The sequence below is a fragment of the Condylura cristata genome, unplaced genomic scaffold, assembly GCF_000260355.1.
Source record: "Condylura cristata isolate star-nosed mole 26May11 unplaced genomic scaffold, ConCri1.0 scaffold00010, whole genome shotgun sequence".
In the NCBI taxonomy this organism is placed as follows: Eukaryota; Metazoa; Chordata; class Mammalia; order Eulipotyphla; family Talpidae; genus Condylura; species Condylura cristata.
The window spans coordinates 53111316-53134752 of record NW_004567111.1 but is presented as its reverse complement, the minus strand read 5'-3'; the positions used below and the strand labels follow the sequence as shown (position 1 = coordinate 53134752).

At 34.1% G+C, this 23437-nt stretch overlaps 1 protein-coding gene across 10 annotated transcripts in view; it reads right to left on the bottom strand.

Moving 5' to 3' along the window:
- Window positions 1-23437, bottom strand: part of CAB39L (calcium binding protein 39-like) — an 86781-nt gene that overhangs the window by 24024 nt on the left and 39320 nt on the right. For all 10 annotated transcript variants that reach the window (XM_012723310.1, XM_012723306.1, XM_012723309.1 and 7 more), the window contains 4 exons: window positions 12508-12650; window positions 11013-11177; window positions 1836-1954; window positions 1120-1288 (listed from right to left, as the gene is read on the bottom strand). In XM_012723310.1, coding sequence (XP_012578764.1) covers window positions 1120-1288; window positions 1836-1954; window positions 11013-11177; window positions 12508-12618 — 564 coding nt within the window. In that variant the 5' untranslated portion in view covers window positions 12619-12650. The remainder of the gene's footprint in view (window positions 1-1119; window positions 1289-1835; window positions 1955-11012; window positions 11178-12507; window positions 12651-23437) is intronic.

Sequence of the window (23437 nt, the reverse complement as noted above, 5' to 3'; positions counted from 1 at the left end):
GAAGTGGCTTTAGCTTCTTAGTGCAGTGCTTTAACACGCTGTGCCACCAGGGAGGGCCTATTTCTAAAACTTTTTATCTACCCTGGAAGGATAAAAATTCACCCTTATTGAAAAATGAACATGCTATAGATACTGATATCAATTTCAAATTACATGAAAATAATGGCAGGATCATTAAGTAAAGGGTACCTAAAACAGAAACCCTGAAGATAACATTACTCATTCGATGTACAAGTTTCAGCATTTTATTCTGCAAATTAGCTATACTATGTTCTAATATATGCCCTCTGAACATCTCTTTAAAAAGAAGTCAAACTCATAGAAACAGAAAGTAGAACATGGTTGATTGGGTTAGAAGAGGAAATGTTATTTAGTGGGTACAGTGGTATAAATTTTAGATTTCTAAGATGAAAAAAATTCTGGAAATTGGCTGTACAACAATACTATTAAGCAGCATATAAAAAAGTGGATGGTAAATTTTGCTGTTTATTTTTTTTATCACAAGTAAAATTCTAAAAAAATAACTCCTACAAAATAGCAAAGTAGATAATTTTAGAAAAATAGAGGTGATTATGAATAAAGTATAATTTATTAGTATTTTGTTTCATCATATGGGATTAAAATTTCCACACTGATAAAACAGGATGATGTCCTTCATAATCAAAAATGTAATTCTCCCTTTCCCTTTCTACCCAGTTCCTTTCCCTGGAAGGAACCACAGTTACTGTTTCCCAAAAATACTTCTAAGACATTGAATGTCAATGCACTTTAGGTGGTAGCTTATGCTCTTGGCTTTTAGCATAAAGGAAAGCAGGTTATACAGAGAACTATGTGCTCCCCTTATCACTTATATATTGGAACTCATTTTGATTAAACTTGTGATAAGTATTCTGCATTGTTTCCCCCCCCCCCACAATATGACAGATTGGCCTAGTAGACTACATTCTATTTATAGATGTCACCTATGATTTACATAGTGCCTAGTGAGTTACACTCAGGTCCAAAGAATGAAGTTTTGTACTTTTTAAAATTAAAAATTGCCTCATCAGAAGAAACTGACTTTATAATTAAATGCCTAAACTAAATGACAGGTGAGTAATAATAAAAAAAAAAAGTTACCTTAAAAGTAGCAAAGGCATCTGAAGCAATATCAAATGTTAACAATTCCACATACTTAAAGAAATCTCTGAATTGATTAGAAAAGAGGATGATTTTGGCCAGCGGTTCATGTCGAATACATTCTCTCAGCATAATCCCACAACGTAAGGCAATCTGTGGGGCTTCATATCTAAAGCATAAATATGAGAAACAGAGAACTCTGTTATCCAAAGGGCAAAATAATGGTATAAAAATGCTGTTAATGGGAGCATAGGTACCATCACAGTTCATTCAAACATTAGTCAATACCTACTGCTTAGTCAATACCTACTGAATATGACATGCCTGGTACAACTTCGCATGCTGGTGATAAAACGGTATGAGTGTGTGCTATGCATGGAATGAGGGGGTTTTCATGAAAGCAGTAAAGGGTAATTGAGCAGATAGGAAAAGGGCAAATCAGAAAGCATAACAATAATGTCATAGAAAGAGACACAAAATAGGAAAGTGGAGGAAACAGACAGTAAATGGAAGAACTTTAGAAGTCAAACGATGTATGGAAAGGATTTTACTACTGTCTAAAATATGGGGACATAGATTTGAAGGACTATCCTAAAGCACGACAAATACATTTATTTTGATTCGAAGAGAACCAACTATATCTCATATGAGACCTATGCTATATCCTTTTAACTATTCTAAACTCACATCTACTTTAAAGGAAACCATATACCTACCCTTTGAGGAGCATAAACAAGATATGAGGGTGAGCACTGATGTACTCCACAGTAGGACTCCGAGTGCCTATCTGTCTTCTCAGGATGTTATTAAATATCTGGGTCACATCTTTTTTCCCCTGTCAAAGAAATGAACATTACAACCATTATAAACAAACAACCATTACATTGTACACTTTAAGTAGATGAACTATATGGCACTATACTCAAAATTTGTTTATAAATATGCACACACAAGCAGAAGCATGCAAAAACATTATTCTTTTCAAATATCTTTAATCACCTGTGCCTTCAAAAATAGTCTACAAAATAAATGTTCCTTTCACAAGATTTGCACTGTGGGAAATTAGAAAACTTCACAGTCCATTTTGCAGTTATAAATGTAATAGCACAGTAGAGTATAATAGTGCAGAATATAACTGAATTCTTTACACTTTTTACCTTTAGCCTTTATTTTCAAAGAAAACAATGGAAGCTCCAAATGAACAGAATTTATTATATGAAAAATAAGAACAAAAGTGACATCCTATTTTCAATCACTAGAAATGGCATGTAACCATGCCACTCTTCCATAAGCTCTTCAATGTTTCCCTTTTGCATATGGTGGCATAATATTCCACTGTATGTACCTACGTAAGCACATATTAGTCTTTTTATACATTCACCCACCAATGGACACCTCTTTCTGTATATGATTACTGTAAATAATTCTGCAATGAACATACAGGTGCATACATCTTTTTGAATTCACTTTTTGAGTTCCATTTTCTCTGAATAAATACCAAGAAATGAAACTGATTCATCACACTAACGTTCACTTTTAATTTTTTAAGGAACCTCCATATTATTTGCCATTGTGGTTACATCAATTGCTAACAGTGCACAAGCGTTCACTTGTATCCAAATCCTCACCAATACTTGTTATTTCTTTCCTTTCATTAACGTCCATTGTGTGAGGTGATAATTTCATTGTGGCTTTGATTCATATTTCCTTGATGATTAGTTATGCTGGGCAACTCTTTATTTAGCTCTTGGCTATCTGTATGTCTTCTTTGGAGAAAGTCTATTCAGATCCTCTGCACATTTTTTTCTAATCAGAATGTTCCCCCCCCTTTTTTGTTCTTGCATTCTATAAACTCTTTATATATTTTGGTTGTTAATCTCTTATCAGATGTATAATTTGAAGATATTTTCTCCCATTCTTAAGGTTGCCTTTTCTTTTTGCAGGTTTCCTTTGTTGTGCAAAAGACTTTAGTTTGCTACAGCCCAGTTGTTTATTTTTGCTTGTTTTTTTATTGCCAAATCCAAAAAAAATAAATAATTGCTAAGACTGAATTCAAGGAGTGATTTTTTCTAGAAGTTTCATGGTTTTAGGTTTGCACTAAAGTCCTTAATCTATTTTTAGTTAATTTTCATGTATGGTATAAAGACACTGTGGTTCAATAGCATTCTTTTGCATGTGCTATTCAGTTTTCCCAACATCATTTATTGAATGGATCATCCTTTCCCTATAGAATATTCTTGACATCTTTGCTACAAATTAAATAGTAAAAATAGTTACAAAGTTCATACTACATGAATTTCATTTGTACATGTTCAAGAATGTATGTAAATATAAATACTTTACAAATAAAAAAAAGTCATCTGTTTTGTTCAAGTCTTTCTAGATGCCACAGTAATAATGAAGAATAGCAATCCTCTTCAAAATGTCATAAGAGCATGTTTTTCATACTTTCCAGTAAAATGTCACAAGAACATTTCCATACGGCATTCTAGTGAACAGTAGAAATGAAACATCACAGAACTGTATCCAACTTTTACATAGAAGAAAACATTCTTCTAGTTCATTAGCAAATGTGCACAAAGGCAAAAGAACACCCCTGTGGATTAAAAAAAAAAAAAAAAAATTTCTGTTACTAAGGACAGCTTCTCCAGAGAAAAGGATCAGAGTGGAAAGATTAGAGAAAAGTTAGACAGGTACAAGATAATGAATGATGATCTCTGCATTCAAAATATCCATTCAAATCTTTAATGGAGTAAAAACTTAACTATTTCAGTATCTATCTTCTGCAACCCTAACACTGTTAGATCTTAAACTCTGGATTGAGAAGTATCCAGAAAAAAAAGAACAAAACATTAAAAACATTTTGGATAATAGTGAAGCAACATTTAGAAATTATTAAAAAAAAAAAAAGGCCTGAAAATATCCAGTAATTCTGAAAGTATATATAATAGATCAGATCTCCAACCTGAACCAGCATTTTTGTAGGTGATAAAAAAAGAAAAAAAGAGTCCTGCCATGGGTTGCTCATAAACTATTTGCTGACTGAATATTAGATATGGAAGGAATCAAGTAAGAAAAGAATGAAGGAAGAAAGAAGTGATAAACAGCTATGGCCAGGTTGGCATGATTTCAATCCCTGGCAAGGGAGCTAACCCACATGTCTCACCCACAGCTCCCCTCAGCAATGTATTTCAGGACATTTGGCTGCTCTGCTCCCCACTCTGTATCTGGTAAATTCTCTCACTCCCTGTACCTTTGGCCCATATCCAGTTCAGGTATACATAAGTATATAAAAAACCAAATCTTTAAAAAAAATAAGTAAGTTATAGAAAAAGGAAAGAAAAGGTGACAGACAGACATGGAAAAATGCTGAGCAATGTCATTAACTGTTAGGGGAATGTAAGTTAAAACCACAATGATATACCATTAACACTATTAAAATAGCTAAAATTTAAATACCAAAGCCAAAAACAAACAAGAAACCCTATACTATTTAACAATCCTATTCCTAGGTATTTATCTAGGTGAAATGAAAACCTACCTCAAACTCAAAAAACAGAGTTTATTTATAAGTACAGAGTTTATTTATAAGATACAGAGTTTATTTATAAGTACTAAAAGCTGGAAATTTCCTAATTATCCCTCTACTAAAAGAATAATGATCTGTAGTACACCAGTGCAATGGAATGCTACTCAGCAATAAGAAGGACTAAGTTCTTGATAGACAGCAACAATATGGGTGAATTTTAGAAATATTATACTAAGTGAAAGAAGCCAGACTCATAAGGTTACATATTGTGTAATTCATTTTACACTGGGGATAAGAAAAGGATTGGAAGAAGGCATGGGAGAATTTTGGGGGCTGATGAAAATACTATTTATCATAGAATTGTGTACTACAAAGGGAGAATGTAACTTCTTGTAAATCACATCCTAGTTCTAAAAATAAGGTATTTATAGCCATTAAAGTCATGGACTTCTTTATTCTGCCTTGAGGGAGAGAGGGTGGTAGAGTTGAGGTGGGGCAGGCAAATGTCTGCTGAATTGCAGTAACATAATTAGATAGGTAGAGCACTCTTCCAGGTAGGGGTAGTTCACTTACAGGGACTAGCAAGAACACACTTACAGGGGACTAAAATTCAAATTAAATGTATTTACAAATAATGGGAAACGTTTAGATAAGTGAACCATAGATTAGCTTAGAATTAGTCACTCATACAAAAATCCTTAACTCTTCAAGAATTCCCCCCCCACCCCCCATACCAGTCTTCATCATTCTCCCTGCAGGTTGACTTTTTCTACTTCTTTAGTATGCATGGTAGGAAACCTTGTTATTGATGGGCAAACTACATCTACTATTCTTAGTTTCTAGTTACAGATTGGGACCCTATTCTCAGTTATGCTTTTGGAATCCTGCATAAACTCTGGCCCTGTTCTGGTTAAATACCTACTACTAGGGCAATCTGTGTGTTGGGCAGGATGTAATCTTGCACAAAAAGGTCCTTCCCACTGTAACCAAGTAGGTAGGGAAGGAGAGAACATTGCCCAGGAAGCAGAGAGGCTAGGATGACATGTACATAATACATGGCAAAAGCAGTTTTCATCTGTCATATTACCTCCCTAAAATACGTATAAGATAAAGCTCAAACGATCATCTTCATTTGTATACAGGGTACACAAACAATTAAGAGGTCATGCTTCTTTCTAATTAAGGACCTACTGCCAAATACCATTTTTTTTTAGATTTATTTATTTATGCATACAGAACTGGGGTTCAAGACAGAGGTGCAGGGTGGTGAGAGGATTAACCCAAAATAGAGTGAGGAACAGAACAGATAGACTGATGAAATACACTGCTGAGGGGAGCAGCAGGCAAGACAAGAGAGGTCTGCTATGTCATGTGGACCACCTCCAAGGCCAGGGATTGAACTGGCACTGAAGCAGCTGCAGATAGCATGCACCCTAACTTGCTGCGTCACCAGGGAGGGCCCCAAATACCATTTTTAATCATGCATACATTATACACTTAAAAAAAAAAAGATTTATCTATATATGCATACAAGAACTGGAGTACAGGCCAGAGGTGTGGGGGAAAGAGGATTCACCAGAGATACAGTGGGGAGCAGAATGGGCAGATGTACTGAATTACACTGCTGAGGGGAGCAGTGGGCGGGTAAGGAGAGGTCTGCCACGTCACGTGGGTCAGTTCCCTGGCTGGGGATTGAATTTGTGCTGCAGTGGCTGTGGTTAATTTCACAGGGCTGTGCTTTAACTTGTTATACTACATTATGTACTTATAAATTATAAGATGAGTGCTCCTAAAATTTAACCTCATTACTTTTAAGAGGACAATTAAGGCAAATGGTAACAATAATATAAAATTCTATTTAATATGATATAGTATTTCCCTACCTGAGATTGTAAATTCTTTAACTTAGTCTAATGATGGACACAAAACATACAGATTAAGACCAAGTACAATCAATACTCTACATTTCAAATTGTGTCATGCATGAAGAATAGTCAAAGCTTTAACTTAAAGCATATTATAACTTCTCATTTTTATAGTAATAAAACCATAGGTGAAGAACTTTTAATGAGGACCAAAAAAGAATTTTTAAAGGACAGAAATTTTCAAAATCTTAGGACTAGAAAAAAGGCTTATAACAAGAAACAATGCTAAACTGCTTGTTTTGTTGATGTTTTTCATCTAGCAAGAAATAATCATTAGGAATGAAATAAATGATCATAGTAGAACATTTTCTGCTTCTTTGAGCTCCTTTCCAATTTTGCCTGAACAGTTCACTTTGCACTGTTTTTGCAAAGCACACCTGCCTTTAAAATGAATGTTTCAACTTTTATATGCAATAAGTTTTCTTCTTTTGATCTCTTATCACATTGTGTTTCAAAACATCAAAGAATCTAAAGCTGTGTCTTGAATAGAAGCCAAACCTCAAAGTTTGATCCTGAGCCCAAAAAAAATCAGAAACCTTGAGATCTTAACCACAAGTCTTTTTTTTTTTTTAAAACCTCATAACAATATACTGAAGTGTTTTTTTTTTTTGGTCAGCAATTTTAAGGTTTAAAAGATTAGATTAAAAAATAATGTCTATGAAGTAATGAGATTTTCTTTTTAAACTATTTTAACCCCAAGTATCTGCCTCTTAACAGGCCTTATTCATATAAAAACAGAATTCTTCAATGCTTTCCCCACTCCAAGGGGCCACTTTCATCTGGATTGCTGAAGAAGAAACAAGCTTATCATAGACTTCCAAATTCCTGCTACCCAATCTATGTCACTGCATTGGGTCACTATCACTGTTGTCACTTTGGATTCTAAATCCCTGTTCCTTGTTCCTCTTCATCCTTGTTCATTTTCTTGCCTCCTGCAACTAGTTATTTTCTCAACATCCTATTTATCCCAAGTGTAGAAAATCATCCTTTTTCCTTCATTCAACATATTCTATTACTACATAATTACTTTATCAAAGGTTTAAGGATATCAAATGATAACTATATTATACTGCAGTAACAACTTCAGATTAAATATGATATATCACTATTATTAAAAGTTCCTTCAGCTTTTTCCCTTAATTCCCAACCCCCTTTTCACAGTCATGGTTTCTGAAAGCTTCTTTCTCTGTTACTCAACCCATTCTCCTATCTCTTCTATTTCCTACTGCTATCAAGCTTGGTTAAAGAAGAGAGTATTTCTCAAATTTCTGTTTCTTTACTCTGCAAAAGAAATCCAAATTCTTTTCTTTCATTTATTTTCCTTCCTGACATTGCCTAGAGATTTAACCATTCACAATTAACAAAAAAGTTCATCTGACAGTCTTCTAAAAAAAAATTCACTGTTTTTTCTCTGTAAGAAATATTCTTTCAGGTTATGTGACAAAGTCTGCAGCCCATCCCTAAAATTATTTTTTCTTCCTATTGTAAAAACATACCAGAAATTTTACAGTCAAATAACTGTTGTATTCTTCAAAGTAGCCCCATGAGTTGCTATTCACTACTTGAATTCTATTATCATCATTCTTGCATTAATTATCTTGTAAACAATATACTGATTCTTCAAGAAAAGAGGCTTATTGTTGTACCTCAGGACATCTTCCTTTGTTTCAATTTTCTTACCTCTGCTTTGAGCTCTCATTCTCATTCCTGCATTCATTAATTTGCACAACTAAAGAATACAGGAATGCAGACCCAGTACTCAAGATAATCTCAGTGAGAAAAGGGCTATCTCAATGACTTCCATAAGCTAGAAGATGAGGAGCGTGGGGTTCTGTTTGATAACTCTGAGTTTTGAAGTTAGGAGTTTTTTACCAAGCTATCACCATCTTAGGGTACAGCTATAAGGATACAGTTTTGAAAAGGCATCTTACTGTTTGCAGGCTAATGACCACAACCTTCAGTCCATTAGAGATTCATAAAACAGGCAAATAATTACAGTAATGCGGCCTACTTCCTAAAAATATTACTGAGTAACACAAAATACCATTGAGTTGGTGGACAATTTAAAATTGAACTGTCCAAAAATTTAAATGTTACACATTCATTCAACCAAGAAGTTATTTGTAAGTATTTAGTTTCCATGGACTTGAGTTTGTGAATGACATCTGCAGCTACTCAACATCACATTCATTTGTACCAATGGTTTAGAAACAGTACTACATCAACTGAACAAAGTCCAGACCTATCTTATCAATTATATCTTAATAGAGATAAAAAAAATCCTCAATTGTCTGCTGTTTTATTATCACAGTAACAAATCTCTATAATAATATACTGTTTGGCTTCAACAGTAAAAAGGTATAGTGTCTAATCTGTAATTTTGGAGAGGCAAGTATATATTTTATAAAGATGTAAAGTAATCTGCAAAAATAATTAACTGTTCATTTGAAAGAGCTGATCTTCAGCTACCTGGAAAATAAAAATATTCAAAAAAATATTCTTTTCCCCAAGCATTTCAGGAAAATATTTTACCTGATCATTTACAAGTCAATATTAGGCAACTGAATATCTTGGTCCCTGAATAATTTTTAAGCAAACTTCCTCTCTAAATTTATTTTAAGCTTGTATAAGTATTTGTTAATATTCTTTTATTACTAAGTGAATAATAAACTAAGTTGTGAGGTATGTAAAATTTTTCTTTGTACTCTTATCTCCCCAATTACTGGAGAATACCTTGGACCTAGCTAATAATCTGTGTCTGCTAAGACGTCTCCAGGTCACTAGATCTGACAACACATCATCTCTGACTCAGTCCTTAAAACATTCCATCCTTGGTTATATTCCTCCAGCATACAACTATAAATTGGGCTAAACTCATAAACTGCCTAAACTACCATTAGTTAATAATGATGCATTCCTTAATACATTGCTGCTTTTGGGGAAAAGCATAAAATTCTAGGAAGAGTTATCAAAATATAACAACAAATTCCGAAAACAGGAAGTTTCATCCCTTTCCTTCCTATTTATTTTCACCGACATAAGGGTCATAATAAAAATAAACCAGCTTACATTTAACCAGTTTGAAAAAGAAGAGAATATAACTCCTGACATTTGTACATAGTTTGCTCGTATAGTGTCACTAACATACATATGTACATATTTTCCACTTAAATTTAATACTTAAAATAATGCTCTATGTTCACATTATTTCTAACCTATAGATGAGAAAATACATTAAAGTATATAAACACAATGACACAGCTATATTTTAATTGCCATGTAAGACCAGATTATAAAGGAAAATGGGATAAGATAAAGAAACAGAGCTAGCAAGCCAGGCAACAAGAAAAGTAGGGAGAGATTGGGTAGAAAATGTCAAATAGAGTAGAAAGGAAGAAGAAAGGAAAAGCAGAAAGGTGTATTTGAAAAGAAGGCAGGCAGGCAGGCAGGCAGGCAGGCAGGCAGGCAGGCAGGCAGGCAGGCATATGGGGTACTTATTCAGTGTTGCCTCCAGCTGACACACCTGAAGTAATATCCCCAGAGAGTTTTGGTGAACTCCTGCTCTTTGGCTCTAATCAGCCAAAAGTATCTTCTCCATCTAAGTGTCCAGAGGGTTGTGGGCTACAGTTTCCAAAGGTTCCTCAGAGCCCTAACCTTAGCTTGGCCTACTCACTGTAATCATTCTAATTAACTTCCTTTCACTTTCTCAATGATAAAAACTCAAAGCAATTTACTTGAAATTTGTATTTTCTTCTATCTCTGAGAATTAACGGAGACTTAATTAGCATTTAGCTGAGAGTATGAAAGAAAAAACAACAAACGAATCAAAGCCAAGCCTTTCATCATTGAAATAGCCAATGCCCAAACTTGCCTCACGCATTACATTTTCACTGAAAAAAATCACTGTTCTACAATATGCCACAGAAGGTAAAATAGCTATATATATTCACCACTTCTGTTTATAGGTTTTGATTTCACTTTATTAATCTATTATTCAGGAAAATTAGGCACAATCACTTTCAAAGTGAGATAAATTACTAGCATTTAACAAACCCATTAAATCATTATTATGGTACTTCAACTAAGAGAACAGACTTGGAAGACACTGAGTTTGAATTCCAGCTTGGGCTCTTTGTAACTGCATGACTTTGCAAGCATTAGTATAAGTTGAACTTAAAGTTCTTTATTTGTAGAATGAAGCTCATAATTAACAATCATATATATTGTTTTAAGAAATAAGTGAGAGCATATACTCAACAAATATATTATTGTTTTAATTATTAGTTACTCACTTAAATATTAGTTACTCAACCTAACTATAGCACATCTTTTTGCTTAAAAAGGCTAGGATCATTTTATGTTTCTGAACAGAAATAATGAAAAATTAAAATCAAATATTGATAGTCATGTATTAAAATTGAAAAGCAGAGATAGTTTACCTCGAAGTCTATCAGCTGTAGGTCAGCGATCAGGGTCACCAGCAGCCCGCTACTGTAGAGTTCTTGTGCTAGCTGAGCCACAGCTTCTGTTGGGGGTTCTTTTTCATTTGTACCACACAGAATTTCTTTCATTGCTTGCAGAGACTTTGACACTTCTTCTGAAGCCTAGTGACCAAAAAGTATGCTGATGGTTAAAAGAAATTAAAGGTTTCAGGCAATAAAACAAACAGGAAAAAAAAATGCTTTTTGTGGCTAGTTTATTTATGATCAAAAAATATTGCACAGGTATTAACCAAAAAAGCCTATTAAGTTATCACTTTTTCTATTTTTGAAAATGTTACTAAAATTTATTTATAAAAATCTTCCAGTATTTCTACTCAGTCAGCATAATTAGGACAATCATCCTTAAAACAACATTGATAATTTTCCTAGCAATTATAATTTTTTCCCCTGAAATTAAACTGACTCCATTTTACTAATAGTCACTGATTAAACTCTAGAGGTGTCTTGCACATCTGAACAAGGATGCCACTTACAGCAGTCACTTGGATTCCTGTGTTCAGTCTAGAAGAAAATCCTTTTATGTCTTTCATGATGATTACTTAATATTTCCCACCTGAAACAACATAACTAAATTCTACTGATTTTGAGCTTTATAGACTAGTATCTCCTCTTTTATGATTTGCTTCTTTTCACTCAACATTGTATTTGTGAGACACATCCATGCTACTGCATGCAAGCAGCAGTTCCTTAATTTCCATGGCTCTATATTATTCCACCAGTGGCTACATCTTAACTTCCTAATTAGTTCTTTGGTGGATGAACATTTGTGTTATTTATGTTGATAGTTCATTATGAACGACAATGCTGTGAACATTCTTGCACATGTGTACTGGTCTGATCAGAATTTCAAATATATTTCCATATCCCTTATAAGATATATAGTCCTACATCCTTACAAGAATACAAGTCTGTATCATACCTGACAAAAAACAGATACTACAAACTTAAGGGTTTTTACTTTATAAATATCTTGTATCTTGCTAACAAGCAGTCACTTTGGAGAGAAATCAAATATGCAGGATTCAAGACCCCTTGGAAGGAATAGCTAAAATACTAAAAAGCCCTTCTGTAAAGAACCCCTGCTTAAAACAATGTTAAAATGTGTTTGCACTATAGGAGAAAATATTAGCTGATCCTTAAATGACAACTTTGTACTTTTCATGTTAATATAACATTTTATACCAGCATAATTCCTTAAATTTTCAGTGCTGGAGTCTAAAGGCATTCTAGGTCTGTAAGTACATAGAATGTAAATGATGAGTTCACAAGACAACAGACACAACAATTACCAGTCAACATGTAACTAGAAATCAATATAAATCTAATTATAGAGATCCTATGTGCATATCACAGACCATATCTGGTATTCTTCATTAAACTTTAACATTGGTTTTGGTCTTAGAATACATGACATTTTTGTTTTGGCTCATACCTTGTCTGTCTTTTTGTCTTGTTTTTCCAATATGGCCATGTTGTCTTTCAGAGTTTTCACGATTTCTGCTGGATTTTTGTGTGACTTACTAAACAAAGGCATTTTTTTCATTTATAAAGATTAGCTTCTTCCAATATGGAATACTACAAAAAAAGAACATGAATTTCAATGTTAATGTGATTAAAGTATTATATTAAAATGACTTAAAAGTTTTCAATAACCTTAATTCAGTTATTTAAAAAACTAAAATCAATTAAAGTTGCATCAAGTTTTATAACAAACTTAAATACATATAAAACATTTTTAGAAATACATTTTAAACTTTTCTTGAAAGCTTACTCAGAATTTAACATTTTCCTATAAATACAAGGATTGTTTAAGAAAGGGAAATATACTTTTAGAGAATAAGCTAATACTTAAAACTGCTATTTTTCCTTCTGATCTATTTGAGAAATATTTGTTGTTAGTTACTATGCTAGGCGCTGGGAACACAGGTGTGTATACAGCAGACCCAATGATGAATCTCATGGAATTTACAGTCGAGATAGGAGAGGACTGGTGAGGAATAAAAAATATATTAAACAAATGAAAGGACTAGGCAACTTGAGCTATAAGAAAATTAAATGAGTGGTGAGAGATGTAACTGTGTATTGGTTTCCTAGAGCTCCCACAATAAATTCCTACAAGCATGGTGGTTTAAAACAACCTGAATTGACCCTCTCTGGTGGCACAACGAGTTAAAGTGCTGTACTTGTTAATCTGCCTGATCTGCTCCCTCCCTCTGTCTCTGGTGAATCCTCTCACCTCCAGTGGCTGCACAACTGCCTGTACCCCAGTTATTTTTGCATAAATAAGTAAATCTTTGGAAAAAAAAAACACCTAAATTTGTTTTCTCACAATTCTAAAGGACATAAATGCAAAAAAAGATATTGGCAAGAATCCTTCCTTGTTTCTTCCAGTTTCTGGTGGTTGTTGGCAATCGTCGATGTTCCTTGGCTTGTGACAACAGTAACTTCAATCCCTACCTTCATTTTCAATGAACTTCTTCTTCCTTCCGTCTTCTCACTACCCACCCTAATCTAGTATGACCTCATCTTAACTAATCACATTTGCAAATACTACTACCTTCATTTTCAATGCACTTCTTCCTTCTGTCTTCTCACTGCCCACCATAATCTAGTATGACCTCATTTTAACTAATCACAGTTGCAAACACTATTTCCAAATAAGGTACATTTTGAGTTTTCAGGTGTCTAATGTGTTTCTGTGAACACTGTTCATTTCTGTGAACACTGTTCAACACATTGCAGGAGTGAAATCAGAACCAGACCAGATTATATAGGACATAACAAAGAGACTGTATGTATTATCAAGAGAAAAGAACAAGACTTGCTGGGAAAAATGGGTATCAGGTTTTCACCTTTCTGACTACTCATTTTTTTCAATAAATTAAGTTGCATCAATAGGCTATTTATTGTCCAAGAAATAACTGAAACCACAGGATCTTGGACAAAAGAGCTTTTCCACTGGAGATGACCCATAAATCATTGTACCTAAAGGAAAACATAGTTGCACCTTTATCTATTTGGAGGAACAAAATTTAGATTGAAAAATGTGAAACTGCCCTTCCGGAGGATGCAACTCAGTACCTTCAGATTGGGACATCCTTATATCTCCTACTGCACTAAGGGAAAAAACAAAACAAAACAAAAATCCCTCTTCATATATAACACTGAATTTTTTTTTAAATTGAGGTAATACTGGCTTAAATATATATGATTTAGAACCTATCCCTTCAGATGTTACCACACGACACCTACCACCAAAACACCCAGAATCCTCTACCACCACTGTGTTCCCTGCCTATTCTGTCCTCTCTTCTTTCTTTCCTCCTCTGGTAGCCTACATCAAATTTCTGTGTTTGTTATTGGTTTGACTTTATCTGACTGTCAGTATTTGTCTTTATCTTGATGCCTTATTTGTGTAGCATAATCCTCTCCAAAAACTCCAAATATTTTAACTAAAGACAGCGATGATGATGATGATATAATACATAAAATAAACATGTTAAAAGAGGAACTGGAATTCATACACGGCAGTAAAACGAAGTTTAAAAGTGTGCTACTCCATGATAATCATGTAATTACATTATACTTTTATTTAAAGTGTTTTTAGACTTCAATTATTTAGCTGATGAAATGAGGACTGCTTTATGAGAGGGTGAGGAGAATGGGGAAAAGTATAAATTCTTGTTTTTGAGAACATCTATTTGCACACAGAAAAGAAAGTCAAATATGGCTGTCATCCCCCAATTATAATTACTGAATAGCTTAGTAAAGAATATTCATGTATGTTACATTTGTTAGCAAAACAAATGTAAAGTAATGGAATATTAACCAATCACCCAGAGATGACATCTGTATCAGTTTGATAGATAATCCTCCTAAATTTAAGAGTATTTAAAAATAAAATTAAACTATTAAGCATAGTATTTTAGGATTTTCCCTACTTTTTATAACTTGAATATCATTCCGTGATATTTATATCTCTAATAATATCAGTTGTTATAGACATGACACAGAACAGTCACAGAAATAGCCACTACATTATACAGGCACATTGTATAATTATTATTTGGTAATTTCTTACATTTTAATAATAGTCTATTGCAGGACATTTGAATTAATTCCCTTTTTCTATTACTTCATTAACAGTGCTCTACTCTTGCCTATGGTTCTAAACCCTTCACTTATCTAGATCCCTACTTCCTAAATGTGGTTTCTTAAGATTTCTGTAAGATCCGTGAGATATTCTACAGCCTTCCAATAAAGTCCTTCGATATTGTGATAAAAAATTTTAATAGAATACATTAGGAATAGAACATGAAACTTGTGGTATGAATTTTAATAAGACAGAAGACAGATATTTTCTGGTTTTTGTAGGGATGCTGTTTTCAAGTAGGGATGCCTCAACTCCACAGTGTGGTCAGGGTAAGTTTGAGAGGAACTTATCTCAGGGCAAGAATAAAGTAAGTTAAAGCAACCCCAAACAGCCTCTAAAGCAAATACTGATGGTTGACAAAGCAATCAAAGATTGTGATGTGAAGATTACACTGTGATTCTCAATAAAACGAGAGCAGTGTCAGCTGCAAAAAAGAGAGCAATGGAAAAACAGTCTCATCACTTTACAAAACTCAAGAATAAAATAAAGATGCACTAAGTTTATCAATAACAGGTAGTGCTAGAAAAAGGTTTAAAGGTAAAATGTATTTAAAAGTTTATATACTCTGGAGGTGGGTAGGAAAGTCATTAGATAGCTTGGCAAGACAAGCAATCTGTTGCTTAGTGCCTTGGTGATCCAGGGCATAGTATGTGATTTCTCTAAGATTCTCTGTTCTTACCTTTCAGTGGGGGTAATACGATTTCCCACACAGGGCTGTGACAATTAAGGATATGTCTAAGGTTCCTTGCACAGGGGCTTCTTTTATAAGGAAGGTATTCTATTATGTTTAGCTGCTATTATAAAAAGTCTCTGACCAGTGGAGTATGCTGGTGGGCTACGGTGGTTCTGCTGATGCTTCACTAAGCTGACTGCACCAATGGTACTTCAATTAAAAAATAAATACAAAAAAAAATAAAGTTTCATGATATAGGCAATAAATTACTTCATGAAAAAGAAAGATGCAGTAGTTGAGATACGGTTTTGTCTTATTAAAATGCTCTAGATTCATGACTACTGGAGCCATGTTTTTCCTTTTTTTTTTTTAAGATTTATTTATTTATGTATATAGAACCAGGGTACAAGCCAGAGGTGCAGGAGCAGTGAGAGGATTTACCAGAGACAGAGTGGGGAGCAGAACAAGTAGACTGATGAAGTACACTGCTGAGGAGTGCAGAGGGTGGGTCAGGAGAGGTCTGCTGTGCCATATGGATCACCTCCGGGGCAGGGATCCAACTTGCACTGAAGTAGCTGAGGCCGGCTTGCAATGTTGCGTCCTAGCCTGTTGCGCCATGGGGGTGGGAGGGGTGGGGATGGGGGTGGCTAAAACAGGCTGTTTTTTAAGGCTAAATGTATTTGTATAATAGTGTTCTTTTTCCATGTAGTTCTGCATTAAGATACTCAATTGTAGGAAGCTTGGCTACATACTCCATGACATCAAAACAGTGCATATTATAACACAGATCACATATATGATGTGATTTTTGTTCATTATCACTGTTCTGCTCAGCTGTCATTCTGTTAGCTAATTCTAATGCTAACCTTAGTGAAATTATAAGCATTTTTCAGAACTCTCCTGTTAACCTGGTGTTTAAATCAGCACTTCCTGATTCACTGTATCCCAGGTTTTCATTTGCCCATTGGTTTATTAATTTACTCATTGAAAAATTTGTATAAGTACTAAGCACAGGCATCTTGCTAAGTACTAGGGATCAAGTCTAGCCCAGAAAAAATTTTTTACCTCTTTTATGTGGAGAAAAAGCAAACATTTCAGAAGCAACAAGATTAAAACAAATACTTAAAAAAAATAGTTCTAATTTTATTTTTAAATACTTCTAAAAGAAAATATTTCAGAGGCAACAAAATTAAAACACATTAAAATACCTCATAATACATTATTCCTTTAAACATTTTTTAATGTTCAGAGTTTAAATGTGTATATTTTAAATGTACCTGTATACCATAATAACTATTACATTAAATTAACTTAAATAAGCTTAATGTTTTAAAATGTTAAAGCATCACTCTTCTTGTATTCTGGGGCCCATGTGTTAAAGGAAATCAAAATTCATGCTATACCATCAAATAACACAGTTACAAGCTTCTGAAAAACTTCAGATGCCTTACAAATTAAGGTGAAACTCTCTGGCCTGCTGTTTTCTTCAGAGACCATGGCTAACTTGACTCCATCCTAGAGTACCTGCACCACCCTCAAACATGAAGTAGGTCTTCTTACCTTCTGGGTAACCATGGTCATTGCATATGCAATTACCCTCCCAGTCATTCAGTAAATGAGCCAATGGCACTCAAAACACAAGGTATTTAAATCACTGTCTAACTTAATTGTAAATGATCTAAATGATTCAGAAGTTATCATCCTTGTCTCATAATTATTTATTGTGAAATAAGACTTTTTAAAGAAAGTGCATCACATTTTAAAATTACACAGGCCCTATGCTTCAGTTTTAGGCAATTCATTCATGGTCCACAGCCATTCTGCAATCTTTAACTTTCAATCCATCATGATTAAAGACAAAGATCATGGAAATAAAAGGAAAAGAGGGAGTCCTGAAAATAGTGTCTCCTGGGGATAAGGCAGCTATAGTGGTGGTGGTGGTGGTGAGTAATAGTAGTGGCGGCAACAGCAGTTCTCTAAAATCTTCCTCACATTTTTTAGGGCATATATTTCAGTAAAGCAAGAAAGAGGGACAGAAGATGACGCCAGTTAAGTCTAACACTGCGACACTGTCTTACTATAGGCATTGATAGCAGTGTTGGAATCTGGTATATCAACCTGACCTCTATGGTCAGTATTGACAGCAGACTTTTCAGCACAGTGTCAGTGAACTGCCAGAGGTCCTATTGTACTGCTCTCCTTTCAAGAGTGAATTATCAGAGCAAACAACAAATAAAATACTTTGTGTTTGTTTTGTAAAAGCAGAACAGGGAAAGAGGAGAAATGCCCCATGGTCTTGGGCAAAAAAGGTTGCTTTCAAAAGTAATTCTATGTAGGAAATGGAAGAGACTATGTAGGAGATGGAAGAGACATAACTGAAAAAAAGGGAAAAGGAATTAGACAAGACAGCTGGCCAAGATGAAATCAAAATCACATATATCATACATATATGCACCCCAAGTGCAGCATGGTTGTGCAAATCTTTATAAAACAGAAACGACTCCATAGAAAACTGAGGGCAACTAAGATGCTAAATGAGTCAGTCTATAACTCATTAAGAAAACTACTGAGCATCTATAATGTGTCATTGAACTGGAAGATGGAAAAATAAACCTCAAAATGAAGTGGAGACACAGATACACAAAGCTTTGCCAGAATGTAGGAAAAGTTCAAAGAAACCAAAACTTTAGATGGAGGAAAGTTATCAAGACAATATTTGTTTGTATATACACACACAGAGAGAAAATATATGGAGACAATAGTTATCCTATAAAAACAATAGAGGGAGGTAAAGAAAGTCAACAATAAAAACAAAAGGAACTAAAAACGGATCTATAGAAAAATGGAACGATAACAATCAAAGACATCACAGCCTAAAAAGACAACAACAAACTAAATCTGGTGATTTCAAGTATTTTTCTAGTTGAGACTGAAAATTTAGTATGTCTTGTGACTCCTAGAAGAAATAAACATTCTTCTCTCAAAGCACATTCCTACAAAATGACCTTAACAACAGAAGGATAAAAACCAAGTTGTTTTTGGACTTCCATAAAACATACGACCAGGGAGAAACCTAGACAGAGCTCTAAGAGGGAAAATTGATAATCTTATAAAGAAATCCGTAGCCAATACATTTATATGTGACCAGATCATGCACACTTACTGAAAATTTTATTGAAAGATGAGATGGGGGCACTCCCTGGTGGCGCAGAGGGTTAAAGCACTGCACTAGGAGGCTAAAGCCACTTCAGCGTGAGTTTGATCCTGCCTGCCCCGGAGGAGATACACATGGATCCACATTGTGAGGCAGACCTCTCCTGACCCGCCCACTGCTCCCCTCAGCAGTGTACTTCGTCGATCTCCCTGTTCTGCTCCCCACTCTGTGTCTGGTGAATCCTCTCACTGCCCCTGCACCTCTGGCCTGTACCCCAGTTCTGTATGAACAAATAGATCTTTAAAAATAAAATAAAAAAAGATGAGATGGAATCAAGCCCACAGGAATGCAACAAAATCAAAATGATTCTTGAAAGGAAATCTGAATATTGTTTACAAAACACGTAGTAGAGTGGGAACTTATAATTCATTGATGTAGGGATGAAGAATTCAACTAAAGTTAAAGAGGGCATTGCATGGAAAATCTCCAAGAAAAGAATGGAAATAAGAATGAAAATAATAATAGTAGTGAAATAATAAAGAACTGAATCAAAAGAGAAAATGTCTGGTAGTTATTTGGTCCCTGATTCTTTTGAGGATAGACTTGTCTGTTTACCCCCCTCCCTCCTAACCACACAGGGGAAACTGATGGGGTATTCCATCAACTGTCCTGGTGATAGCAATTGGTTGATGAGTGGGTTGTGATACAGCCAAGCCAATCTAAATACTTCACAGCACTTATTCCCCTGGGTATTTTAACTTAGATAAAACAGAAAAAGAAAAGAGAACTATTTAACAAGTTCTGTATATCTGCAATCTTAAAAACAGCCAAAGCAACAACCCCTTTGATACACCATCCCACACCCCCTTTCATCATTTATCCTTCATGTTTCCATACTTTCACTAACATTTGAGATGATATATATATATACCTCTGTGCATGTTTCAAAGATTTACAGAAATGTCATTTCCTTTTCCCCTTAGAACCATGTTTATGAGATTTGTGTTACTGCACACATCTCTAGTTCATTCATCTTACCTGCTGTATAGCATTCTCACTGTACAGCCAAACAATAATTTATTTACCACTTTTCCAGGTTCTAACTGTTTACTACTACAACTGTGATTGTAATACTAATTCTTGTGCATGTCATGCAGTGTATAAGTTGCAGTTGTGTCCACCTTTCCCAACAGAATTTAACATTGTCAGAATTTAACATTTTTGCCAATATCACATTTGTAAAAGGTTTTTTTATTTACTACTTTAACTTACAATTCTCAAATTACTAATAAGAACAAGTGCTTTTTCATAAACTGTCTGGCCTCTAAACTTTGTTCTGTGAATTCCCTATTTGTATGCTTTGCCCATTTCTTTAGATAGCCAGAGAAAACAATGTTTGCTAACTAATGCTATTTAATATAGTCTCTTGCTTATAAATAGGCCAATGGCATTAGAGAAAATTAAGAAAATAAGAGAGAAATATAAACAAGAGTAAACTAGATGAAAGAAAGAGGTAAGGCATTAAAACAAGAAGCTAGAAAATGACATTACTATATATATAAAATAAGAACAGCTGCTATGAAATAAGTTGATAAGAAATCTCCTATATTAGAGAGTAAAAAAATAACCAATTCAGAGTCAATATTGGTTGGATAAGAGTTCTTTAAAAAATAAACAATGACTGACAACGTGAGGATAACAAATTAATATAAAGAGGAAAAAAATAATGTAAACAAATTCTCAAAGTGGAACAAAGGTGCGTATCTTCAGATTTAATTAAACTAATGATTATCATATTGTAGAAATGCATAAGGTCCACTCCAAGATATAATCTAAAATTTCTGAACTGTAAGACTAAAGAGAAGTTCTGCATACTTCCACAGAAGGGAAAAAAATCTATAATAGAATCAAAGCACCATGAGTAGAATCAGGATTTTTAACTTTACTTCAAATACTAAGAAGGAGCCTCTCTGGTGGTGAAAGAGTTTAAGTCTCTGTACCATGAACCTGTGCACAGCCACTACAGCATAAATTCAATCCCCAGCAAGGGAGGTGACTCACATCACACAGTAGACCTCTCCTGTATGGCCCCTACTCCCCTCAGCACTGTACTTTTGTCAATCTGCTTGTTCTGCTCCCCACTCTGCCTCAGGTGAATCCTCTCACTCCCAGCACTTCTGGCCTATACCCCAGCTCTTATATGCAAAAATAATTTTTTTTTAAATGCTAAGATATAGTGAAAACTATTTTCATAGTTTCTAGTGTAAAAAAATTTCTATACTCAAACTATTACATGTGTTTGGGCAAAGTAAAATTGTCATGACATGAAAAAAGAGAAGGAGTAGAGGAAGAAAAAGGGAGAGAGAAGACAAATAGGATAACCAAGCAATAGTGTAATGATATGGAGTCAAAAATAAAAATAAATGAAATTTTTAGTTAAGTCCAAATGAATGCTGAAATGTGTCTGCGACATTTAATACATTTGTTACAAAGTGTTCCTAAAGTATTAAAATTTTGAGAGGCAAAATATAATAAAAGCTAATAACAATAATCTGGAGAGCACAATTAAATTTCTTTTGAGAGCACAATTAAATTTCTTTTATAGACTTTGTAATTTGTTCAAGGAAAAGGATAGAGATGATGATGAAATCACAATAAAATTTTAATATACTTTTCTATATTTAACCACCTTCTATATTATTTTAAGTTCTGGGGCTTTCTAAAATTATATCATCCATAAATTAAAGTAAGTCTTAATCTCATAATTGTTATAAATTAAACTTTAAGCACTAAAGTAACAGAAGGAGAAATTTCTAGCACCAGAAGATGAAAAAAAAACAGAAACAAAAATATGTAAATAAGTTGACAGAATCAGGAATGGAAAGGAAAAAAAAAAGTAAATGTAGAATATAAAAAAATGTGGAAAATTATTATTACTACAATACTTCCACAATAATTAGTTACAACTACTACTAATGATTCATTAGTAAGGAATGCATACAAATGTATTAAATGCTACTACTAAAAAAATCAAGGCTCATATTGGGCTATACGTACACACATGCATGCATGAACTACAAACTTTAAGAGGGACATAACTAAAACAAAATGTCATAAACATGTTGAGAATAAAGAGATGAATATATAACAAGCAATATTAAAACATGAAGAAAAACAGAATTTTACATAATTGTGTTAGATATTGCATACATAAGCATAGATACTACACACATATGGTATAGATATGTGTATTTGTTACTGTGCATAGGATGTATAAATTACATACATGTAACACATGGTAAGTGTGTCAACTTTATAAATGAATTCTTTTTGTACATGTTGGGTAAAATAAAGGCTATATTATATATCTATTTTACTTTCAACCTGATTTTATCTAAAGAAAAGTCCTTCCTAGAAAAAGAACAACAGATAATATGGAAGAGAACTTAAGGAAAGATTAAAAAATTTAGAAATTTTCTTAGAAAAAATTTTAAAAATTACTAAGGGGCCCTCCCTGGTGGCGCAGCGGGTTAAAACACAGCACAAAATAAGCTTAAACCAGTTCTGCATGAGTTCAATTCCCGCCTGCCCCGGAGGTGATCCACATGCGAGGCAGACCTCTCCTGACGAGCCCGCTGCTCCCCTCAGCAGTGTACTTCGTCGATCTTCCTGTTCTGTACCCAACTCTGTCTCTGGTGAATCCTCTCACCCTCTGCATCTCTGACCTGTACCCCAGTTCTGTACGAATAAATAAATAAAAATCTTAGAAAAAAAAATTACTAAGAAAAAAAGAAATAGGAAGTTAGTAGAGAAGCGATCTAAATTATCTCAATGTGTATTCTACCATAATTCCTGTCAATAAACGAAAGGTTATGCATACAGAATCATGTCAAATCTGAGTATTTAATACTAGAAAAATGGAGAACGCAATTATTGAGATAAAACAAAAATTATTTCAGTTGATGATAAAAACTTACTAAGACAAAAAATATAAATATATAAACCTTAGCTCAATAGTAAAAAGAAGTATTTATTATTGCAGATACTGCCATTATAAAGAGGTGCAAAGCAAAAATCAGAACTATCACACTATCATTATTATCTGCTCTGGGTAAAGCATTAAAATATAAAGCAAGAAGAAGATAAACAGCCAAGATAATATTAAACTGAAAAGCTTCTGTACAGCAAAAGAGACATTAACCAAAACAAAGAGACACCCTCTGATTGGGAGAAAATTTTTGTACTCCACAGAACTGATAAGGGACTGATCATAAAGATCTACAAAGACCTCAAATGACTCAACAAAAACAAAGTCACCAATGGTAAATGTGCCCCTTTCCCACCCCCCCCACCCCTACAATTTACTAAATAATTGTGATACT